Here is a 25,914-nt window from a genome sequence, read left to right on the forward strand (position 1 = left end):
GCTGACCTGGGAACATTCAGGTGATACACTGAGGACCAGTTTTCTCATCAAATTTCCCAACTATACTGACTACCGAGATCCAGATGACTTACCAATTGTATCTTCAGTTCAGACCTCTACTTTGACCTTCAGATTCATAGATTCAACTGCCTATTTTGCTTGGCTTTCTGAAGGTACTTCATGTTCACTTTGCCTAAAATTGAACTCATTATTTTCCTCATTGTTAGCTCTATCCGTGATGGACAGCACCATCATTTGACAAACAAAACCCTGTCATCAGAATTAGCCCCTTTCCTTTACTTAACACTATTACTAAAGTATCAATGTACCAACTGCTTTTTACCTTCTAAATAGTTCTTGAATCTGTCCATTTCTTGCCACCTTTTGCACCACTATCCTGATCACAGCTATTTCTCCAATTGTGTTTACAACAGACCTATCCATACCCGCCCAACCCATCTACTCTATAGTATAGCTGGATTGATTGTATAACAAGGCAAGATATGACCACATCACAGCCTTCCTTCTTAAAATTCTTCAGACTTTACTTTTCTGCCTTCAAGTCATGCATGGTTTGGTCCTACCTATCTTTTGGATCTCACCCTGCACACTTTCCCAACATCTTCTTCCTATTGTCCCTACTCCAGCTGCATTGAACTTTCTTATAGAATTTTGTATTCACTAGGATCTCTTCTCCCAAAAGAATTCAGTTACTCTCTTTTCTCCATCTCAAATATTCTTTCTTACTCCACTTTATCTTATGAATTTATATTCATCCTTTTGATAGCACAAGCTTCCTTAGGAAACCTCTGACCTTGCTCACAAGGTCAAATCCCTCTAACTTTTTATACCACCAATTATTTTCCTTCAAAGTATTTATTACAATTACAACTTGACATTTATTTGTATGATGACTTGATTAATCTGTCTTTTCTACTACTATGCAAATTCCATGAGGGCAGGGCCTGTGCTTTGTTTGGCTTACCACCATATTCTCAGAGCATGACTTGATTCATTTTAATACGTTGGGCAATAACTAAGCAAATAAATAATGCAATATATAAGCAGCTAGTAAGGATGTTGTACAGGAAATTCCAAAATGCAAATCTGTGAAGCTACTCCATCTGAAAATGGCTTGCTGCAATGTTTTTATTCCTCCACTCAATTCAGGACAGTCAGGACATAGGAAGTGAGAGCTCTAATCCTGGATCATTCATTGATCCCAGAAGTCACACACCCCACCTACTTGCTATTTTTGTATTTGGAGGCTCTGGTCTTGGATGTTGTTTTTAAATTATTTTCTGAATAGTCTTGTAGCCTCACATTTAGCCTAAACATTTTTGCCTAATATTCTTTTTTATCATCAGTGTAGACTTATAGATATGAACATTCCCAAAGAAAGATCATAATTTATTGGGTGACTATACCTTGGAAGAAGGAAAATTTACATACTTTTAGGGGATATTTGGAATCCAGATCTGAGTTTTCTGGAATTCCTGAGGGTACTGATAACCACTGCAGTTATTTTGGTGGGGGCACGGGCTTACTGTGGCCAACTGAAAAAGGTGGTCTAATTTAAGGTCACCATTAAGATCCCAAATTTACCATATACTCATTTGCCCACTACAAGGGTGTTTAGTTGGGGTAGAAATCCTCAGCATGTGGCAGAATCCCCATCTTTTTTGACCCATAAAGTAAGGACTATTAAGTTAGTAGTGACCACTGGGAAATTATTTTAACTCTTTCTTCCCATCAAAATATTAAGTCAGAGACAAGACCATTTTTTCAGAAGGAACTGCAGAGATTAAGCAATTATCAACAATTTGTGGAATGCTGGCCAATTTTTATCCCATGCAATTCCTTAATATGATCAGTGCAAAAACCAATGCTAACTCCCACTGCATTTCCCAATCCTCACAGCGGCCTCCGCTCAGAGAAGAGGAGGAGAAGGTTTTGTAGCTGGTCTAGTCTGCAACAAAAGTGGCCCCATGAGGTAGTCTGATAACCACATTGATCCAATAGTGTCCAACACATGAAGCAGACCACCATGGTATTAGGAAAGCCTTGCAAGTACTGTTATCACAGTGGGGGCTCAGGGTTTTGGAGCTAATTCATGTCACCAAGAGCAGGTAACTATCTCTTTTGAGTAACAGCTCCCAGCTTGCTTCCAAAACCAAATATATGATTATGGAAACAGGTAACTATGCAGCCTGGACCACCCTTAATAAACGAGGTATCATCAGATCCATAATCCATAAAACCAGGTCTACCTTAAAGCACTTCAAGAAGTAGTATCTAAAAGAACAGATTAAATCTTGCCACAAGGATACAAACACTGAACCTCTTCCAAGCAACAGAGGATGCCAACTATACAGGAGGCAATCGAGTATTTTCTGAAATAAATTTCACCAGACATTAAGCTTCATTAATAATATTTATTTTAAAGGTAACTTTTTATTGTAACAAATATAAAGTCATCAATGTTTTACAAATTGTCAAAAATGCTTTAAGTACAAAAAAAATACATTAGTAAAATGAAAGTTATATTGTGTTATTTGGTACATACTTAATACTGTCGACATGCACACCATATGCCAGAAAAGCTCATGCATTATTGGGAAAGAGAAGAAATAAGATAGTACTGCTATATTGTCTCATTACAAATTCATTGCTTCAGTTAGTTTTCTTTCTTCAGGGATACCATTTACCTGCAAAGTGTAAGAATGAGCATAGGCACAAATTAGGGCATGGACACTTTTAGATTTCGAGCAAAACATATTATGAGCAGGAGTAATTTTCTATCTCCTTAACATAATCTAAAATAATTATGTTGCATTATATCTCTGCCATAGGTTTTTCTTTTCTTTTTTTTTTTAAAAAAAGGAAAAATTCTAAATTAATTCTTTCTTTCTTGGGCCCAAACTATAATGGTTTGAACTTCTCAAAAGGTATGGTCTGAAAATTCCTCCCACAATAAACAGAAAGAATGAGGTTGACTGCGGGATGTATGACTGTACCTTTTAATCGTGACTTTTTAGAAAATATTGTGTGGGTTGGAAGGGCAAAGAAAATGAGAAAACCTAAAGGGGCATCAAACCTAATGGCTTGGGCCTCCTCCAAAAGGCAATGCTATTGTCAGCTTGTAACTGCTCTATTATCCCAGCTAGTGCTTAAGTCCAGGATTACAACACCAGCAGCTAGTTCATTTCTGAAACTTTTGGTGATCATTTAAAAAAAAAAAAAAAAAAAAGAAGCACACACACAACTAAATAAAACAAACTTCAAAATATACTCTTCCCTAACAAATTCCATGTAAGAAGCTACAGATAAAATTACCCAGTATCCAAGAGACAAACAAACCCTGTGCTTAAATTATATTCATAAAGAAAACTATGACCTCACTTCATGCTTTGAGATACTTGGAAATGGCAGATTATTACTACACAATAATAATAATCACAAATGTGGCTGCCTCTTTGTGGTACCAGGATAAGCAGGAAGGAGTGACAGAAAAGCTGTTGAACCCATGAAAATACATAAATAGCACTAAATCCATGGATGTACATACAGAGCAGAATAACTCAGAAATTGAGAAACAAACTATTTTTTCATTCAAATGAACAGAATGGGAATAAGGAATGTAAGCTGCCCATTTAGCTCCTCTCTCTGGGAGGCATAACTCTATTTGATCATGCATTTAGCAGAGGCGGAAACACAACCATCCATCATAATTATAAAAAATGCTAGGGTGGTCTCTCTCCCTTTAGCACTTAGATACATTGGGGACTCACTGAAAACAGCAATGACAAGAAGAAAACAACCAAGAGGAGATAGTGCACTTTTGTCAATAATGTGCTCCAAATTACAGAAAAATATAAGAAAACAAGAAGGTAATAGGCTAGAGTATTAACTAAAAAAGAGATCAAAGCTTCCTTGACTCAAGCAAAATGCCTGCTCCCCAAAATCTATTTTAGAAAAAAATCTAGAAAATTGGGTTGAACAGCCTAAAATTCCCCTAGGGAAATTCTTTGGCTTTTATCCCATTTGCTCAGACACAAATTGTCCCTGTAGTTGGAAATACTGCCTGTTACTAAAATATAGCATACTAACAAGACTACTTGCTAAAAATCTATACAACTATCAAATATCTCTCTCTAATATCATCTACTTAGGTTTCCTTATTTTCTCTAATGGAGGAATAAGTAAAATTTACCTGGGTTTTTAAAATATACAGGTAAATTATTTACTGTTCTACTAGAAACGGTCTCCCTTCTACTCACTCCCTGCATTAAATAATGAAGAATCAGAGGAAAGACATCTTAGAGGAGTTAGAAGTTTTAAGAATTTAATGAGGAAAATGTAGAAACAGTCCCTTACAAGTTTTTTTCTTAAAAAAAAAAAAGGCCATGCAATTAGTGTTAATAGGGATTCATTTTTTGCTTTGCTCTTTAGGTAACGCATATTTATAACCAAGTTTGTTCCTTCATCAATCTCCTGAATGCTTACACAGTAGCACCACCACATCAATATATTGAACATCTTTGTTGAGACATGTTAGCATTTAATTAAAACAAGTGGTCAAAATGGTGGGATAAAATTCTGATAAACATTATCTCGTAATTAAAATCTGATGAACAACTTTATTATACTTGCCTCAAATCTTTGAAAAGTTGTCAAACGGAAATCTCCTTAAATTCCCGAAAGCAGTAATAGAGAAAATAATTCTTGAAGAAAAACATCCAATAAATTTCTATACGTGCCTAAAGTTTTTAAGAGACTTACTTAATAGCTTCCCTACCATAATAACACTATGCGTACTCAGAATTCCACATCCAACTTACATTTTTAAAACTTCTCTTGCTTCTCCAAAAGAGCTACAAAAGGCATGACTGGTTGCCTGGCAATTAGAACTAGGAATCAACCACTAATTAGAAGACAATCATGAATAAGTTATCTACTCAGTGCTGAGATGAATGAAATAATTGGCTGTGGAAATTTTTTAGGGACACTTGAAAGAAATAAACTTAAAGAAAGCAAGTCTTAGGGAAATAGAATAGTCAAGGGAGAATCGTCTGCCATCTTGTCGTCACTGGTCATGTTATAACAGCTTTTTAAAGTGGCATTAAAACCAGGCCAACCATTTCTCATTTATCCCCCTGAAGCCTCAATGATTAGTCACAATGGTTTCCTTTTGTAAGAGTCAGTTTCAAGCTGCTCACTTACTGAGACAAATCCTGGATGCATCCAAGCTAAGAATCTTTCATACCAAGGGGAAGAATAGGGAGCTTCACTGAAGGAAGGGGATTTTATTCAGTCTTCCTTAATTAGACAGGACCTCCATGGATGCTTTTGCTCTAAGATCATTTACCCAGTGTTTATCACTCTGATGCCAATCTATGCAATAATCTCAGCTATTATTCTGAGGTTCAAACTCTGATTAAGGAATGACACAACTGTTTTGCCTTACTTGGTGAAGCTAAAGCTTCATAAATTATATAATACTATAATTCTCTTTTAATCTGTTAGCCTCATACATAAACATCATGACATTATTACTTTTAGTACTTACCTGTAGTCTGCTGTTGGGGAATCTGAGTCTGATGTGGCAAGTTCCTAGAAATGATTGACATTTTTGAGTAAAACTGTGTTTGTCTATACACTTGTAAACAGACAGCAGACATACTAGAATGAAAAACTTTATAGTTAAAAAGGGCCCCAGAAATCATCTAACCCAGCACACCCTCGTGAGTTTATGGATGAGGAACCTGAGGTCTGAGGAAAATAAATAATAATATTTGGTAACATTCATAAAGTTCCTACTAAATGCTACATTCTACCTCACAACAACCCTAGGAGGTGGGTATTATTTTCTCCAACTTAGAGATGAGGAAACAGGCTTTAGAAGTCCAAGGCTACAGAGCTAAGAAGTGGTGGATAAAGATGTGAACACAGGGATTCGGGGCTTGTGCTTGTAACCTGTACACTTTCAGATCCAGGTCTAGAACATACATACACACTCACACAGAACAACATACATATCCATCTTCATTCACTGTGCCAAATCTGTGCTCTTGTATCTCTGTCCCAGGGAATGACACTGGCCATCCACCCAACTGCACTAGTTAAGATGTAGAAGTCATCATCAACCCTTCCTTCTCCTTCAGTCCCCACATCCCAATCTTGGGAACCCTTGATGATTCTCCTCAATCTCCTTTGAATCTGTCCTCTTCTTCCCCACCTGTGTTGCTAACCTGGTTGAAGCCATCACCATTTCTCACTTGATCTTTACAACTGAGCTGAACTGTCTCCTTAGTCTTATTCTTGCTCCCTCATAATCCACTGTGCACATTCTAAGACACAAATCTGGTTACGTCATTCAAACAACACACATTTCATGATTTCCTTACACCTACATGCAAATTAAGTTTCAAGTTCCTTAGTGTGGCCCAAAAGACCATCAGTATATCTTGTCCCTACATGGAGCAGCCCCTGACTGCTTGAAATAGAACTGCCATCACACCATGGCCATTCCCATCTCTTGTACCCAACAAACTCCCATTTGTCCTTGCAAACTCAACTTAAAATTTGTCACGATGGAAACGAATTACTCTTATAATTTAAAAATATCCCACAAGGAATGCTAATTAAAATTTTTTAACTTATTATTTTTTTAATTAAAAAATATCTCAAGTACCACTTCTTCTATGCCTCCTTACTCTCTAAGCATTCCCTTCCCATTACCACTGAGCATGGATTTACACACATGCTGCATTGTCATTGTGTTTCTCATCACATAACGTTTATTTGCCCCAAAGTGCCTTAACAGTAAGAATCCCTTATTTTGTTTAGCATCCTCAACAGTAAACATGAGATACATAATTTTTTAATGGGTATGGGCAAAAGTGAAGACACCCAGAAAGATTCACATCATACACATGTGTTCATTAACGTTCATACATACTTAGTTTCAAACATTGATATTCAAATTTGTTTTCAAAAATGTACAATTTAGATTCTGTGTGGAAGAGATTCTAGGAGTCAGCCCCTTGCTAGGAGTAGGGCTTGATCCATGCCAGGGGTTTTCAGAGTTTTTTTGTTTCTCTTCAGCAATAGAATTCCTTTTAATTGAAATCCTAAGCAGAACTCTTGATGTACAAAAGAGATAAATGTGAGGTTGCCTGGGTTGAAACAAGGGAGCCAGGAATCCCGCCTGCTTTGTTTCCTTTGCCCCACATGCTGGCCCCTAAGGCATTTCTAAGAAACCTCCAAGAAACAGAGTTTGAAAACCATTGATCTGAATCATTTCAGCCAGGCAAATATTATGTTCCACATACAACAATCTAAAGTGGAAAGCTGTATATGCTAGTTAAATACTGTTTAAACTCTTAAATTAATCTATAGAAATGTTAATGACTTCAAGTAATTTCTTTTTTAATTTTCAGTTCCATTTTAAATATATTGTTAACAAAATCAATTCTAATTCAATTCGAGGAAGCTACTTAATAATTCATCCCAATAATTATATTCTTCTTTTTTTTTTTTTTGCTATTACCTATCAGCCCTACTTATCCTTGTGTGGTCTCCGGGAATATTTTGTTTGTTTGTTTATTCTTTCAGTATTTCACATGATATATTTATAGTGGTCTTCATCTCTAAAGTATCAAATGATTAATCTATAAATCACAGAAAAAATAAGTTATAGATTTAAAGATGGAAAACAAACATCTGCAATTTCATGGGCATTTGGGAGGGGGATAGGAATTTTGTTTTAACTTCTCAGGAACAACTAATTTGGGCTTACCTATTCTACAATAGAAGCTATTACACCATACCTTACACACACACCTCACACACCTCACACACACACACACACACACACACACACTTCTTCATTTCTCACCACCTCTAGCTCTACCAAGCTTATTAATGGATTAAATCAATACATTTTGACAAAACAAAAATACTGTAGAGGACAAGAAAAGCCTTTCAAAATCCCTAAATCAAGGATACCCCCAATTCAAAATCAGTATTTGGCTGAAGCAGTTGGAACCCCCTTGCTCCTACTGGCCAGTAGGAGTCATCCTACTGGCCTGGCTCCAATTTACCCTTCTGTGGAACACAGTTTGAAAACCACTGATCAAAGTCAATCTCCACCCTGTTGTTTCTTCTCTAGCCTCTGATTCTTTTCCTCTTCGTCTATACTGCTAAACTTTCTAAGTACTAGTGGGCTTGGCTAGGTTTGAGGAGAAACGGTTGAGAAAGTGCCACACAGAAGGTAGATCTATGAGAAAACGGTTGTGCTACTTTGGTTTAGAGATTTAACATTACCTGTGGCGCATGCCCCACTTGGTGAAGTGTGAACAACGGACATGCACCACTTGCAACTTCAACTGAAACACAGATGAGTTACATAAAAGTGCTTATATGAGCAAAAAGGTGCTCAACAAGAAATCAGTGAAGATACAACCTGCCCAGAATCTCCAGGGGTGTGCACACCTGGCTCTGCTTTTGTGGGTGCCCAAACCTGTGATTGCATGTGAGCCTGTGAGTGTCAGGGTGTTAACATACCCAGGGTGGGCATACTTGAAGTGTGAATTACATTGAAGAGTTGAAAGGAGGTCCCTCCTAAGAGCATTGCTTCAGGTATACAGGAGAAATGCTGGAGTAACTCAGCTAAGTCAAGCAGACCAGGCATCGAGAAAATGGAAGCATTCCATCTTTGGTGAAAGCAGACTGCTAAAGGCAATTATACAGGAAAGTGTGGTTGACTTCAAATAGAAGCCCAATCATCCTTCAAAGAAGGACCTCTGTAAAGTCATAAAACTATTTAGAATAATTACATTATTAATGGACCAACTGAAAGATTATTATGTGTAAACTGCATTACGTAGAAAAAAGATTTAAGAAAACTGTATTTCTCTAAATTATTAGCATTAATTATTTTCTAATGTTGCTACCATTAATTACATGCATTTAAATAGAAAATTATGTAAATTAGCCATTGCACAAACTTTATTCTTTAAGGAAGCAAAGGTAATAACTTGCAAATTAATAAATAAGTGATTGAGGGGAGTACACAATTATTTATTATTTGTACAACCATTTTAAGGTAATCTGACATTCTTGGATATCCTGTAGAGTAATTATATGAGTAAGGTTGATGATTATCAACCCATTATATTCCTACTTGCTTGAAGACTCAAAAGCAAAGAAAGGTTAAGTGATTTTCATTAAGCCACAGAATCTGTGCCAGAATTGAAAATAAATGACATTAGTTTGGCTATGTAGAATACAAAATACTTCTCTTTTGAATTAGTATGGAGCTATTTAGCAGTAAGTAACATATTTAATAATAGTAATATATTTTTGGAATTTCCCAATTATTTCAGCAAAATTGATGTTGCTCAACCCTTGAATTTTCTATAATTTTTTTCTAACAAAAATGCTGATTTGGACCCCTCACCTGCTTTTACTAAGGAACCAGGCCATTTGGATGGATTAAGGAAGAAAGGAAGGACACAGAGAAACATCACTATAATTTTTAATTTCAAAACCTAATTTTAAATAAATCAATGTAGAATATATATGGAACATAAATGAGAAAGGAGAAATTCACTTATTTCTTTTAGTTAGTTTCCCTTGCTTGTACAAAGCCAAAAGCAAGCCTACCAAGCCTACCACAGCTTTAAACTGAAGCAGTAGAAACCTACAGAACCAAAATTCATCACAGATATTGCATCCATTGCTGAATTAAAACAAAAAAAAGTCAATGGCTCTGAAATATCCCTGGCTGCTTGACACTTCTTGTCAACAGGAAACCATTATCTTGGTACCCTAATACATTCTCTTCAACTGATACTAACTTTCATTGAAACCTAATTTTTTATTCATGAAATTTTACCATAGCTACTTCTCATTATTACCAAAGGGAAGACAAACAGAAAAATACTTTAGATAAAAATTAAAATGATTAGTTACTATATCTCTCATTAGAAGACTGAATTCTAGATTTCTATTCATTAATCTATAGAAGATTAAGCACTACCTACCTCCTGTTTTGAGGGAGACCCGATTACTCTGGATTAGGCATTGTGTTTAGTATAATGAATAAGGAAAATTTCGTATAGACAATTAAAACCTTTCTAGAAAATGTCTGGATACTTTTCCCTATTATTCATTACATAAAATCTTCTATGAGGATGCCTCCCACTCAGGAAAAGTCCATTGATATTGTGTTGGGATGAGAAAAGGATTAATAAGGAGGCAGATCTACCCCCCTAGAAAAACATGTACTACATTATAAATTTTAGAATAAATCCTTTTTTAGAAAACTGAATGTCTGAAATTCCCCAGCAAATGCCTCCTATAAAATTGCAAAATGACAATTTCCCAGTGGTTTTTAGTTTTTCAAGTTTCAGCATTTCTCTGTCCCAGTCAGTACTAATCAGTACTCATTTCTCACTTCTCTACACCATTTCCTCAGGCAGCAGAAGGAGGTGTGAAAAGGATAGCAGCTGATAAACAGAAACCCAGAAACAGTCCCAACACTATATCAGGCACCTGAACTGCCCCCTTTCACACTTTTCTTTTGTACATCACCTCTTAGTGGGGAATCAGGAGAAACTCCTCCCCTTTTAAAACTCTAGGAGAAGGACTATGAGTAATAGCCCCTTCCCCACTTCCACCCCCAAACCCCACCCCAAGCTGGTGTTCCCAAATTCTAAAGCCTAGCCCTTTTAAGTATTTTAATTGGGAATTGTCAATGCTTTTTCCTCCTCCATCTAACTTACAGCTCCACCAGATTCCAAATCCACAGAAGTAGGGCCCTGGGATCTGCATTGCAAAAGCTCCACAGGTTAATATGATCTGCAATATGGCTGGGAAACAACCAGGCTGGACTATCTCTCAACATCCCTTCTAGGACCTAAAATTCTATGACTTGGAATTTGATTTTCCTCATTTAAATCATTACAAAGGTTTGTTTTTGAGGTATATCAATCTGTAATATATTTTAAATTAAGTCTTTGGTCAAAAAAATACCCCTTAATCACAATGATTCTTTGGGCAAAGCAACATTTACTTTTAAGAATTACTTTATAGGGGCATCTAGGTGGCTCAGTCAGTTGAGTGTCTGACTCTTGATTTCAAATCAGGTCATGATCACAGGGCCATGGGATCAAGCCCTGCATCAGGTTCCACACTGACCATGGAGCTTGCTTAAGATTCTCTCTCCCTCTGCCTTTCCACCCTGCTCTCTCTCTCTAATAAAAAAAAAAATTAAAATTAAAATTAAAAATAAAGAACTACTTTATAATGCAATCTCCAGCAATGAATGGTAATAAGTAAGTAAGGGGACAGCCTGCAGAGAGAAAAGTTTTTCTTACTATTAATGGTAACATGTATTCACTCCACTGCAAAGATAAATACAGATGCAGAAAGCCTGACTGTATTAGGGGATGAGGAACATTCTTCAGAATATGTGGCTAGTGCTCTTCAAGACCGTCAAGGTCATGGGAAAAGAGGAAGGTTTAAAAAACTGCTCTGATCAGAGGAGACTAAAGAGACATGCCAATTATTGTGTCCTCAACAGAATCCTGGAACAGAAGGACATTAAAGGAAAAACTAGTGAAATCTCAAATTATTAAAAAAAAAATCTGAAGTCTGCTTAATAGTCAATGTTGGTTTCTTAGTTGTGACAAATATACAATGGGAGAAACTAGGTGAGGGGTCTCTGGAAACTATATTGTCTTTGCACCTTTTCTGAACCTCAAAAATCATTCCAAAATAAAACATTAATTAATAAATATATTAGCAAAGACAAAACTAAATTGCCCTGGCATTTCCATACCATGTGATCATTTTAACAGCCTGTTTATATTGTCTCTGTAACCTGAAATGTAGAAGGAACGCTGTGCAAAATGAAATCGTCCTTCCTGAGCATGTACTCCACCTTCTGGTCCCTGTCCAGGTCTCCTTTCCACTACCTGTTCAATCACTTTGCCTGTTATCTGGATCAGAGATCCCTCTGAGGTCAATGACTACATTATCTTTGCCTTAAAATCAAGATAGGTAAATAATCTAATTTCAGTTTTGACCTAATTCAGTGTTGTCTCTTATCCATGTTCCAATTTCATCAATTGCAAATGATTAAACATTTTTTTACTAATGAACAGTGCCAGTCTAGAGTCCTGCAAAGCACTGTACCAAGAAGAAAATATTACTGTGTTACTGACATGTTACTGGGACAGCCCCTCATCATACAACTGTTAGGAGTTCTCTTTACCTCACACTGTTATAAGGTTCTCTAGATCCGGGACTGACTTGTTTAAGAGACCCAAGCAAATTTCCGTGCAGCTCTGAAGAAAAGCTTGGAATGTTCTCGAGTCTTGCTCAGAAGCCAACATAAACTTTCAGCCATTTCCTTATGCCTGAATATTTCCGGTGTCAAGCCTGACGAATCAACATGAAATCCTGTCGCTAGCCAAATTATTTATGAATGATAAAATCAGTAAAGTTAGTATGAATATGTGAAGATGAAACACATGCCCTTTTAGGAAGGGTTAATTAATAAATACCAGGGAGCATTATCCAAGCTTTGGACTTGGTTATCAAGTACTGTAATACCTCATCTAATGTAATATCTCATTTTAATGTTGAGAATTCAGTTCAATCCAAATGACCAAACTATTTATGTATATATGTACTTGATGCTGAAATAAAACTTGAAAAACATGCTTTTTAAGGTAAGGAGTAAAAGCTGAATTTGCGTAAAGGACAGCTGTGACGAACCTGATACAATGAATTCCCTATTATCTGGCATGGTTGGAAAATGAGGTTAATCACATATTCTGGCTTATAGGCAGTTACCATAGAGACAGTGCACATATTATCCATTTCCAAGAATAAAAGAAAGATAATATACACTCAACACTGAAACTACACCAAATGTAATTTAATTTTCCTCTGATGAGTCAGACGTACTTGATGATCTCGCAGTGCCTCAGAATAATCATTGTGAACATCATCAATTATCTATGTACCCTATTTATATAGAAGTGCTAGTTAATGGAGTTTTTCCATTAGCAGAAATCTGAATAATGTGAAAGTTTTCTGGACTTAAAAATACGTATATGGCCAAATTGTCGCAAGTTCAAGAAAATAACCTATTGCATTTGCAAATAGATCGGATCAACATAATGATAGTCGATGGGGTTATGGAAGGACTGGGAAGATGTATTTGGTTGTAAACTAGACAGAAAATTTTATTGTTTTTGTATATTAGTAGCAACATTGCAAAATCCTAACCACAGAAAATCAAAATAATTTTTAAGGAGCTATTCTTAGTCTCAATATATATGGTCAGAAAGTGTCTCTAAAAAATGACACAGCCTTTTTCTTTCCCTTAAACTTCACTAGCAATAGTTTTGCTGACTTGCAAACATATTTAAGTTCCCCTACTCATTATAACAAATATTTCTCTTTTAAAATGTGATACATTGTTATTTTTATCACTAGGAACATGTGGTCTTTGAAGAGTTATGTCTGACCTTTTTTCATGGATTCATAAAGCATATCAATATACTCAAGGCCTCTGAAAAATCTTATAGTTTTAAAACAAACAAACAAACGAACAAAAGGACTGTTTCTCAAGTATATTTGACCATTTCACTTTTTTGAGATTATATATCAACATTTGAAGAATATATACCCAGATTTCACTGGCACTCTTAGGTAAAGAAAATACAAAATGGTAGCCTTAAAGACTTTTAAAAATTCTTTCCATTTGGAAATGAATGATAAGTCTGTTCATAATCTTCATCTAAAAAAAGCAAGAAGGATTGCTTAAATTGTGAGCTATTATAATACTCTTGAAATTATACTCATTTTCCCCATCAGTATCTAATCCTGGTAAAGTGGGTTTTAGGATGTCCCATGAACCAACCATCAGAGAGCGTAGAAATCTATCCCTTCCATTCAGTACAACTAAATTTTGTGAGACCTTAATATTCACATCCCTGGCAGAATATTAATATTTCCAAAACTCAAAAATTTTAAATGTATGCAAGTTTCTCCATTGTCTATCAGACTTGAATCAATTACTGTACACACAGACGTGCACACATAAACACATACCTTAGCCTATTCACCACTAAGTAGATAATGTTAGAGCAGTTCAGGAAAATACAATACTTTTAGATTTCTGAAGTATTGTGGACAAATTCATCAAATCTAACTATCTAAATTACTCTTATTAATTACCACTTAATTTTCAAATTACCACATACATTTTACATGATTACAAAAAAGCACTTGCAATGGGAAACTGTACCCAGTATGGTTCCCAGAGAAATCTTTAATCAGTATTACCTGTTGATCATACACTAAGGTTTATGTGGGGAGACGGAGGTAGATTTTTCTCTATATCCATCATATTATATTCACAAAAGTAAAGTGAAAAAGTGGAGGATCTCAAAAGCAAACTTGTGACTTCCTTGGGAAACTGAATTTACAGGGGAACCCCATGTTGTTAAAAATAAATTACAATTTTACCTACAATCCCCTTATATCAAAATTGATCTTCTAGGCATATAAGGTGGGTTCTCAAAGAGCAACTAGGAAATTTCCTTAATTAACCCCTTGTCCCCAAAGGTACCCTTTACAAAGTTTTCTTCCAGGCTTTCTAATCATAGTCCTTCCAGTACTACAAAGGTTGGCACTAATAAATTATGCTTATAGTCAAAATTGGAACTACTCATTTTTATATACAAGCATATCATAAGAAATAACGTAAAAACCTTTTACCCTGAGGCACAAAAAATTAGATTAAATAGATCTCTGGTAATAACATTAAAAAACGGGTTAACAGGGGTGACTGTGTGGCTCAGTTAAGCATCCGAGTCTTGATTTCGGCTCAGATCACTATCTCACGTTTGTGAGTTTGAGCCCCACGTTGGCACTGACTGCATGGAACTTGCTTGAGATTCTCTCTCTCCCTCTCTCTTGCCCCTCCCCTGCTTGCACTCTCTCTCTCTCCAAAAATAAATAAATAAACTTAAAAAAATAGGTTAACAGAACCCAATAATTCTAATAATAGCTCTAAAAAATAATTTGTTATGTTTTAGGATATGCTTCTCTTTTCACAATTAACTCATCTTTGAGCAAACATGATTGGTCTGTTAGCAGTGTCAGTTTCTTAACTATTAAGGTGGATGTCATCTTCTTTCAATTAGTGAAGAAGAAAAGTGCATTTCCTGAAAGTAATTCTTTATATTTGGGTCAGCACAGTGGGGTCAGGATCTATATCATCAATGTCCTATTGGTATTTTCTCTTAGAGTTACAAACAAACAAACAAACAAACAAATGCAAAGCAAAAAGTTCTGGTCTTTATAGAAATTAAGTAGATATATTCATGCATACTAATAATTATACTACCAAGCGGATACTTACTGCTGTGTTTGCATCAGGGGCATATTGGTGCTCTCATAACTGTCCGTGTGCAGAGGGGGTATGATTTCCCCAGTCACAGGGTGGAACACAGGGAGTGTTGACAGGGGCCATGCTATCTCTCTATTCTTGGACATGTCACGAAGTTCTTTGGTAGATTTCTGAATAGCACTATGATGGACCAGCTGGATGCTAGATCAAAAAGAAATAAAACAACATCTGTTTAAAATCACATATTAGCCCAATGGGTCTTCAAATTTGAAAAACGTTATGAATTTTTTTCTTCTTTTTAAAACAAGGCATTATTGCACTTTTGGGCATTCTACAAGTTATCTCTGAAAGAAGTACATTTCACATACTTTTAACACAGCAACGCAGAAAGTTGCAAATCAATTTTTAAATAAATGTGTCTTTCATTAAACTAAGCTATAAAGCATTTTGTTAATATCACAGCCCTAAGTAACAAGCTAGTGCTCTATTTAATTTCTACGATTAAGATTAGACTACCATAGCTTTTATATTGTTGCTTCTGATGGGGCATTTATAAATACTCACAGAAGTTTCATTTTATGGTAGGTTATTACTGTAGATTCAGGAAAACGTGTATGAAGGGCCTTTTCATCTGTTATCTGGTTTATAGAAATGCAGGTTGGGAAATCACATAATATAAATGGCAAGTTAATATTCTGAATCTGAAATTTTAGGTTTAATTTTTACTTATGTCATCTTAGTTTTCAAACCCTTTTTATTTTTTAGTTTCTACCCCTCCTAAATATCTCTATTTAGAAAGCAGCTTTCACATTCATGAAATAAACTGTGAACGATGACAAATGAAAAAATAAAAGCATGACACACATGTATGGAGCATGATGAGCAACTGAGAAGTGAAAGAAATGATAAAGAAAATAACAGGAAAGAAGACACTTACTCTGGTGTTTGCATGTTTCTCTTTTCCCTAGAAACAAAACAAAATTTATGAATTAAATAATAGCATTGATATTTGGAACATTAAGACTATATGTTCATGGGATCTTGCATGATGTGGAAATGCTGACATTGTTACTATTAAATGCAACCAGGAAGCATTTGCCACCAGGTTGATGACATTACTTAGATGAGTACACATACAGAGATGGAATACTGATGAGAAACACACAGAAAGATGAAAAAAAAATGGAGATTAAGAATCAAGCTCTTGGAAATAAATTCTATGACATAATGAAATCAGGCTACATGTAAAAAATGGAAGAATTTGTTACTTGCTGCTTCATTAATTTTTTATCCTTTGCTTTGTTACCCTGACGTCTAGATAATCTCAGGAGATTCTTTTAATTGACATAGATGTCCTGAAAGTGCTAACTGTTCATGAAGTGAACACTCATTACTCAAATTATACTCTTATTTTCATTAATTTACTCCTAGGTTTATATGTATAGATACATATTTTCTTAAACATTTAGATGGTGCCACCCGTTTGACAGCAGAACAATTTCAAGAAGAATTCTGACCATCACTTCCGATCAAACTAAGACTATTTATTTAAAGTGCAATCACCATATCAGTAGATCCCACAGTCTCTGCACAAAATGGCTTATATAACCAAAAGAAGTAGCCTCAATTATTCTTGGGACTGTTTTGCCAGCATGAATTTACATCTAGCCTTAATAATTGTTGAATAAAGTAATTATGTCCCCTAATTTGATTGACTAGACTCAAACTATTTTAATTCATTTTAAAGGAATAAAGTACTGTAGTTTGACTTGAACACAATTTCAATTAATTTATAAAGTGTTTTATGAACCAAATGAAACTTGGCTTTTAATGGAATCTTATGTGTTGTTAACCTAGTAGGCTCTATAATTTTTTATTAGTGCTTTAAAGTACTCACACTCCTTCCCGTCGGCAGCACATGATATAAGCAAGTATTAGAAAAAGGACCAGTGCTACTGCCGAGGGCACAGCCAGTGTAATTAGGAAATCCGTGTAATAGTCTCTGCTTTTCAAAGAATCAGAAGGGGGTTTGTACTCTCCACCATCAGGTAAAATCCCCTCTCCTCGAATCACCTCCTGATAGGTGGACACTTGCTTTGTTTTATCAACCTGATATAAAAGAAGACAATTACACATCAAATTAATAGCTACAAACATGACAAGAGTTGAAGATCTAGACATATCAAAACATTCTTTGACACATTTCTCAAAAGCAATTTCTTCCAATTCCTTTATCATCTTGAACTTGCAGTTGTTTATGGCAGCTAGGAAGAAGTAATGAGCAAAAATAATTAAGGGTTGGGGCGCCTGGGTGGCTCAGTCGGTTAAGCCTTTGACTTTAGCTCAGGTCATGAGGTCACAGTTAGCGAATTCAAGCCCCACGTCGGGCTCCGAGCTGACAGCTCAGCCTGGAGCCTGCCTCAGATTCTGTGTCTCCCTCTCTCTCTGCCCCTCCCCCACTCACGCGGTCTCTCTCAAAAATCATCATTTAAAAAAAAGGAACAAAGGGTTTATGTTGGCCTAGTTTTTATGTCCTTTCCACAACATATAGACATATGTTCGGGAATCCATAAGTAATAACGCTATGTGTGTATGCAGATGTTCTTTCCTAGTTTCCCTCTCGCAAAACAAAGTATGTTCCTACTACTGTGTACATTTCTTGTCTCCTAGTGACAAACCTCTAGTGCAGATGCCAACAAACCATGAACTAGCTGATAACAGGGGTGTGTGTGTGGTTTCTAAGGTTAATGAAAGAGAAAAGACAAAACGAGAGACACTTTCTAAGTGACTACAATCTTGATCTTTCTTTCTGCCATCTAGCAGACAGAAGTAACTTTTAGGAAAGATAGCCGAAGGCACATGTCACTCATTTAATGCTACAGTTTTACTACATTCTATCCCAGAATCAAAAAATGCACATTTGCACTATATTAATTTACCTCCACATTAACTGAACCGCTTTCACGGAGTTGCATTTAATTGTTACAGGACTCTATATAGTCATGTGAACTTGGTCATTACATTTGTTCCCCTCGCCCTTCCCCCTCCCCCAAAAATGCTGGGGAGAATGATTTGTGGCTTTTCTCAGCATCCTCTCAAAACAAAACAAAACAAAACAAAACAAAACACTTGAACAACTTTGTGAAGAACACAGTGCTAGAAAAACTTTTTTTTTCTTGCCAAAGAATTGATGGTCTGCCTCCTTTAAGAAGGAGTGAACTAAGTAACTAATGAATTTCCTCTTTCAATCTCCAATGTAGGAAGCTTGTTGTCAAACTTGACCTTAAGCTTATTTTTTTTAATAAAGTTCAGGTCCTGATCTTCCATTTCTTTGATATCTTATTTATTATATTTATTGTTGCATTATTTCATTTAAGCCTCCTGAAATCTTCTGGGATGAGATGTGACATATAAATAAATGCATGTAGAATAAAAAATGAAAATCCCAATATTGCCATGTATAAAGTCTTACCACAGAAACTAAAATCTTCAAAGCCTAAGTCATCTTTAAACCTTTAGAAATTAGATAATATTCCTAAGCAGAAACCATTTACAGCAGGACCACAAGTAAAATGGCACTGCTGGGGCCTGCCATCCACGGACTTTGATTACAGGTACCCCCTCAAGTTATGATTGCGGCCTCTTCGTCTCTGGCACCCTCGCTCTGCAAATTCAACATTTACCTATAATACACGTAAACCACAGCATCTTCATAATTTTACTTGACTTAAAAAGATAAAGAAAGAAACTTATTTTCCTCAGACACAGCCACATACAAAGAGGAGTCTAGGGCCAAGGGCCACAGGTGCTAAGTGCTACAATGTGAATGCTATGTTCTCCCTTACTGGATCCGGGCAAGTTGCCTGCAGTTGGTTCTCTAAGACATGAAGTGACAGTTGTGTTTATGTGTCAATAACTTTGTTCAAATGTCAACTTTAAACTTAGATCGACTTCACTCACCACCAATCATCAAGAGTTGACAGAAGTTAAATCTAAAGGTCACTAAAGAAGTAAAACAACTTACCTACATTCCAGAAAGCAAGATAAAAAAATACAAGTTTTATATAAAATATTATACATATCAAGTGTAGAGGAAACCTTACCTACATTTTCTTTAGTCTTTTAGAATGCTAATTAAAAGGTAATTTAAAAAGAGATATTTACTATTTGTGGGGCTGTGGGTAAGATTCTAATTTTGCACACTTGGAATTATTTCTTATTCCTTGAACTCTCCCTACAATTTGAATTTCTAGGACACTGACCCATAGCACAATATTGGTTTATTTTCAGATTTATTATTGTGCTATAGTCTCTCCTTCCAAAGTGGGTAGTGGCAGTGTATTTGAGACTTTCTTCATATGTCACACAGACTCCATATTTATTCTGACTTAGCAGCCACCTGGATGTCCAGGGGGATCATTGGGACCACCTGCCAAGCTAATGTAGCCCCAACTAATCAACGGCAGACTGAGGACAAAAGTGGAGATACTCTTCCCTAAATGGATACACTGTCAACGAGGTTGCCAAATCCTTAAAGTGGAGGGAAGTCAATTGTGTTAACAAAGTAAACCTAGGATTTGTTCCCAAAAGCCATTCAGGTTTCAGTCAAATCTTATCTCCAGGCACATCATTTATAATTACATTTGCAAAAACGAAATAAAATAAAAACTCACCAATGAAATTTTGCACCAGTCAATGTAAAATTGGGTACGAAACTTTTTATCACATGTTATCACAGGCTCCATTTCTTGACTGCATCTCAATTGATTCTGTGGATTTTCAACTTCTCGTAAACAAGAAGAAAATGGTACATCGGCACCAACCATGACATAAACGCTGCAAAAATGTGAAACTCTCAGGTTATCCTTTGAGAAAATTGGAAACACTGAAAAACAATCTACGCTGAAAGCAGGATTTATCCTTTTGAATTGAGGGATTATCTAGAATCATCCCTAAGGTAGGGGCCTGGGCTTTAAAAACAGTGATTCATGTAGGGGCTGCCTTCCATTCTTTCCTTTATTCAACCAATATTTACTGAGTGCCTTGGTGTTCCAGATACTCTCTTCATTCTGTGTTAATTTCTAAAAAGAAAAAATTTTTTTCATCCTATTTATTTTAATTCCAAGTAAGCATGTGTCTGTCACCTTATGATTACTGTTTGATAGATTATTTACATTTAAAAATTATTCTTAAATTATTTAGAAATAACACTATTGCTAAAATAATAAATAATTGTTAGTAATAAATCTCACTCGATTTCATTTTAATAAGACTCTGACATTACATCTCTGGAGGTGTGGACATGTAGCTATTCTACCCAAGAGTTCTGTCAGCTTTCCTACTGCATAGACCCCTACTGTTAAGTTTCTTATTATACTCTTTTATCCAACAAGTCAATCTAAGAGAAAGCTATGATTTGATAAGCACAAATTCAGCAAGCAAACTTTATTTTCTTGGTGCGTATCTTAGCAATTAGGGGGAAAAACTCTACTTAATTGGTCAACAAGAGTTTCACACACACACATGCACACACACAGAGACAGAGAGAGAGAGAGAGAGAGAGAGAGAGAGAGAGAGAGAGAGGGGATAGTGTTAAGAGCATTTAAATAATCTTGAAGCTGCTTGAGAAAAGGGCATCTCATAGGTCTTTCAAAAGAAGAGAGAAAACCAGGAAATTACTCTAAATAAATACTTCCTTTTCTAATGATAATGCTGTAGCTACTTATAAAATGAAATAAACCCATCAAAATTCCAGCTCTTTGCAGAAATTGACAAGCTAACCCTAAAATTTATACTGGAAATTCAAGGAGCCTAAATAAATAAAAAAAATTCTTAAAAGAAAATAACAAAGTTGGAAGACTCACAATTACCAATTTTAAAATTTACTACAAACCAACAGTAATCAAAACAATCAGCAATAGTAATCTAGCATAAGGACAGACATGTAGATCAATGGAATAAAATTCAGAGTTCCAGAATAAACTCTTACATTTAGTAAACTGATTTTTGTCACAAGTGCCAAGATAATTCAATGGAGGAAAGAATAGTCTTCATAGCAAATGGTACTGGTACAACAGGGTATCCACATACAAAAGAATAAAGTTGGACCCTTTCCTCATATGATATAAAAAATAAAAAAACTCAAAACAGATCAGAGACTTAAATGTTAGAGCTAAAACTACTAAATTCTGAGGAGAAAAAGTCATACATTTTTATGACCTTGGATTAGGCAGTGGTTTCTTAGATATGACACCAAAAGTAATAACAAAAAAATCAGATAATTTGGACTTTATCAAAATTAAAAATTGCGTGCTTCAAAGGTCACCATCAAGAAAGTGAAAAGGCAACCCATGAAAAGAGAGAACGTATTTGTAAATCATATATCTAATGAGGGAATTATATCTACAATATATAAAGGACTCTTACAACTCAATAACAAAAAGACACATAATCCAATTTAAAAATGGCAAGGGATCTGGGATGCCTGAATGGCTCAGCTGGTTAAACATTGGACTCTTGGGGCGCCTGGGTGGCTCAGTCAGTTGAGCATCAGACTTTGGCTCAGGTCATGATCTCATGGTTCGTGAGTTTGAGCCCTGCATCGGGCTCTGTGCTGACAGCTTGGAGCCTGAAGTCTGCTTTGGATTCTGTGTCTCCCTCTCTCTCTGCCCCATCCCCACTCATGCTCTGTCTGTCTTAAAGATAAATAAAACATTTTAAAAAATTAAAAAAAAATCATACTCTTGATTTCGGCTTAGGTCATGATGTCACAATCGTGGGATCAAGTCCCATGTTAGGCTCCATGCTGACAGTGTAGAGCCTGCTAGGGATTCTCTCTCTTCTCTCTCTCCCTGCCCTTCTCCCCCACTCATGCTCTCTCTCTCTCTCTCTCAAAATAAGTAAATATTTTTTAAAACAAAAACAAAAATGGCAAGGGATCTGAATAGACATTTCTCCAAAGAAGTATACAAATGTCCAATAAGTACATGAAAAGATGCCCAACATCATTAGTCCTCAGCAAAATAGAAATCAAAAGCACAATAAGATAATGCTTCACATCCATTAGGATGGCTCTAATAAAAACACAGATAATAAGTGCTGGTAAGGATGTGGAGAAATTGGAACTCTCCCACTCTGCTGGTGGTAATGTAAAATAGTGCAACCACTCTGAAAAATAGTCTTGAAGTTCCTCAAAAGGTTGAATACAGAGTTACCATATGATCCAGAAATTCCACTCCTAAGTATATACCCTAAGAGAAACGAAAATAGATCTCTTGTAACAAACCTTTGCACACGAATGCTCATAGCAACATTATTCACAGTAGTGAAGAGGAACAATCCAAATGCTCATTGATGAATGGATAAAAGGTGGAATATTCATACAATAGAATATTACTCAACCATAAAAAGAAACAAAGTACTGTTACAGGCTACAATATGGATGAATCCTGAAAACAATATTGTGGATAAGTGAAAGAAGCCAGTCACGAAAGACCACATATTACATGATCCCATTCATATGAAATGTCCACATTAGGAAAAGTTCTAAAGATATCAGGTAAATAGCGGTTGCCCAGGGCTGGGGCTGGTGGTGGTAGTAAGTGGTTGCCAATGGGTCTGGAAGGAAGGTATTAGGATGATGAAAATGTTCTAAAATTGATTGTGGTAATGATTATACAACTTTGTGAATAAGCTAAAATCCATTGAGTTATAGGTTTTATTTTTAAATATTTATGTATTTTGAGAAAGAGAGAGTACAAGTGAGGGAGGACAGAGAGAGAGAGAGAGAGAGAGAGAGAGAGAGAAAGGAAGAGAATGTGAAGCAGGCTCTGTGCTGTCAGAGCAGAGCCTGATGTGGGGCTCAAACTTGCGAACCGTGAAGTCATGACCTGAGCCAAAATCAAGAGGTGGATGCTTAACCGACTGAACTACCCAGTGGCCCTGAGTTGTATGTTTTAAATAGGTGAGTTGCCCAGTGTGTGAATTACGTCTCAAAAAAGCTGTTATTTTTAGGAATGAAATTAAATGAAAGTGCAGCACAAAAATTCAAAGCTGCATCAATGGAAGTACGAACTCACACCCTGAGTTGACAACTGTGCCCCAGAATTTGATTATACAAACTCATTTGGTTGCTGCTCTTTGTGTCAAATTTATATTTGGATTTAAGATTCATTTGAAGGAACATTTTTTAAAAACTATGGTGCCTTTGGGAGACAAATGGTATATAATGGGCTAAAATTAAAGATGAAAATAAAAATCAAAAATTCTGCACAAAAAGTAGGTAGAAGAAACCACTGTGGAGTATTCAGATGATAAGTAATTATAAATATATTCTATTTAAAACAAGTTCTTACTTTTAAGCTTATAAAAAGCCAATTTCTATTCCCTTACTAACTGCTTAGCCAAGATCTTATTTCTCCTTAATAATTATGAAATGTACTTATAAATACAGAAATAAAATGAGTGTTTTTATAACTGTTAACTTGCTTTAACATGACATTGATTTGCATTTATAATTGGTAAGAGTTTAAACTAATTCAAGATAACATAAATGGGCATAAGTTTTCGGTGCTTTGAAATGTTTTTCCCTCAAATTATAAAAGCAATATAAAAACGTTACATAAAAACTGGGATAAAAAAACAGAATTAATTTATATTACCAAGATAACTATTTTCATTTTCCAATGTACCTTGCAGAGTATTTTTCAAATGCATACATTTTAACCTAACTACAATCATCTCTAAAATATAATTTTGCACCCTGCTTTTTTTCCTTAATGCATCATAAGCATTTTCCACATTGTACAGGCTTTATAATTATAGATTTATGGCAATATATTTTTTTAAGTGCACATGATTTATTCAACAATTATTTCAGAGTCGGACATGTAAGTTGCTTCCAAAGTTTTGATTTTATAAATAATATTGCAAAGACTATCTCTGTGCATATTCTTTAATGTTACTATCTTAAAAGAGATGCCTAGAAGTAGAAACATTTTTATGACAGTTGACACATACTTTCATCTCTACTTGGATGATCCGTAAGCTTCACAGACTTAATATGTTCCGAACTGAGCTCATCGTCACCCCACCCCACCTCCACCTGTTCCTCCTTTTCCATCTTCTTCTCTCTCGATGATTGGCATGGCCAGATGCTCAAGCACCATCATCTTTGACTCCTGTCCTTCTTTCCACATATTCAATCCATCATCAGTCTCTGACATTTACCCTGCAAGAACTCTCCCATACACCTGTCCACTTTGTTCCATCTCACTGTTACAACCCTACTTCTGATCACCATCACTTTCCACAGGCCGTGGAGCAACAGCCCCTTAACGATTCTCCTTGAACCCAGTCTTTCTCACTGTCCTCAGGGAGCCTCTTTGCAGAACAAATGAATGAATAAAAAGCATTACACCAGTTTTAAAACACAGGCAACTGCTTATTTGAAAGTTGCTAAGAGAGTAGATCTTATGAGTTCTTTCTCATCACAAGAAAAAAAACTTGTTACTAAGTGAGGTGACGGATGTTAACTAAATTTATTATGGTAATCGTTTTGCAATATATACATACATCAAATCATAATGCTGTACACCTTAAACCTGTACAGTGTTACATGTCGATTAAATATCAATAGTGGAAAAATAAATAAGTTAATAAATAAAATGCAAACAGACTACAAATGTCATGCTTGAGAGAAGGAGATATTAGATTTGCCTTGCAGGTCCAGAAAATGTGTATTCATTGTTTCCTTTGCAGAGCCTGTAAGCTTCAACATGTTGGCTTTTTACAAAAAAAAATTTAGTATAAGGCCATGAATAATAACTCTATGCTATACATGCTAAAATTACATTTTTCATAATCTGTTTTCCTTTCGGCTCACTTTTTGATATGCAGAAACAAAATTTTTACGAAGTGAAACAAAAAAGATCATTACACCTTTATGACCTCAGTCACGTGTTTTCAAGCTTTAAAATGTGTAAACAGCTGAGATGGTAACATATTGTCAAGTATAAGGCTCTCAAGCAAGGTTACCAAAACCTCAGAATCTTGAGAATTGATTTACATGGAAGGAATTTATTCCTTCTAAAGGAATCTTTTCTTCCAGTTTGAACAACTCAATTTCCCTTGAGGTAGAACATATTCACTGTGCCTTTACACATACAATGTTTTAAACCAAGTAACAGGTAAAAAAAAAAAAAAAAAATTAAGCCCAAACTCTGCCTTTTTCAGCCAGATTTCTGTTAGCTAAATGGATCCAATGAATGCATACTTTACCTATTTGTCCAAGAAACGAATGTGCCTTATTCTTTATTTTGTGTGTATAGGAAATAAAAGAGAGTTTAGGGAAGAATGTGTCCACATGTTACATGTTGCCTGGGAACTTGAGCTCTTAAAAGAAAATGCACTATGATTCCTGCCTCTGTCCCCCACACCATGTCTTTGTTCTGTGCATATCTGCAACCAATCAATCAAAA

General features: G+C 35.7%; 1 protein-coding gene across 13 annotated transcripts in view; it reads right to left on the minus strand.

Annotated features, from left to right (window-relative positions):
• Window positions 1-2,421: 2,421 nt before the first annotated feature.
• The window catches only part of SGCE (sarcoglycan epsilon), a 69,268-nt gene continuing 45,775 nt past the window's right edge, over window positions 2,422-25,914 (minus strand). For 3 of the 13 annotated variants that reach the window (XM_019443346.2, XM_019443353.2, XM_019443351.2), the window contains 7 exons: window positions 20,110-20,272; window positions 17,334-17,545; window positions 16,374-16,400; window positions 15,449-15,637; window positions 5,570-5,613; window positions 4,654-4,688; window positions 2,422-2,708 (listed from right to left, as the gene is read on the minus strand). In XM_019443346.2, the coding sequence (XP_019298891.1) occupies window positions 2,658-2,708; window positions 4,654-4,688; window positions 5,570-5,613; window positions 15,449-15,637; window positions 16,374-16,400; window positions 17,334-17,545; window positions 20,110-20,272 (721 nt within the window). In that variant the 3' untranslated portion in view covers window positions 2,422-2,657. Of the gene's footprint in view, window positions 2,709-4,653; window positions 4,689-5,558; window positions 5,614-15,448; window positions 15,638-16,000; window positions 16,075-16,373; window positions 16,401-17,333; window positions 17,546-20,109; window positions 20,273-25,914 lie in introns of those variants that run through there. The other 10 variants (XM_019443349.2, XM_019443354.2, XM_053897008.1 and 7 more) reach the window with 6 other exon arrangements.

Source organism: Panthera pardus, unplaced genomic scaffold (assembly GCF_024362965.1).
Source record: "Panthera pardus isolate Hobbes unplaced genomic scaffold, ASM2436296v1 HiC_scaffold_8, whole genome shotgun sequence".
NCBI lineage: Eukaryota > Metazoa > Chordata > Mammalia > Carnivora > Felidae > Panthera > Panthera pardus.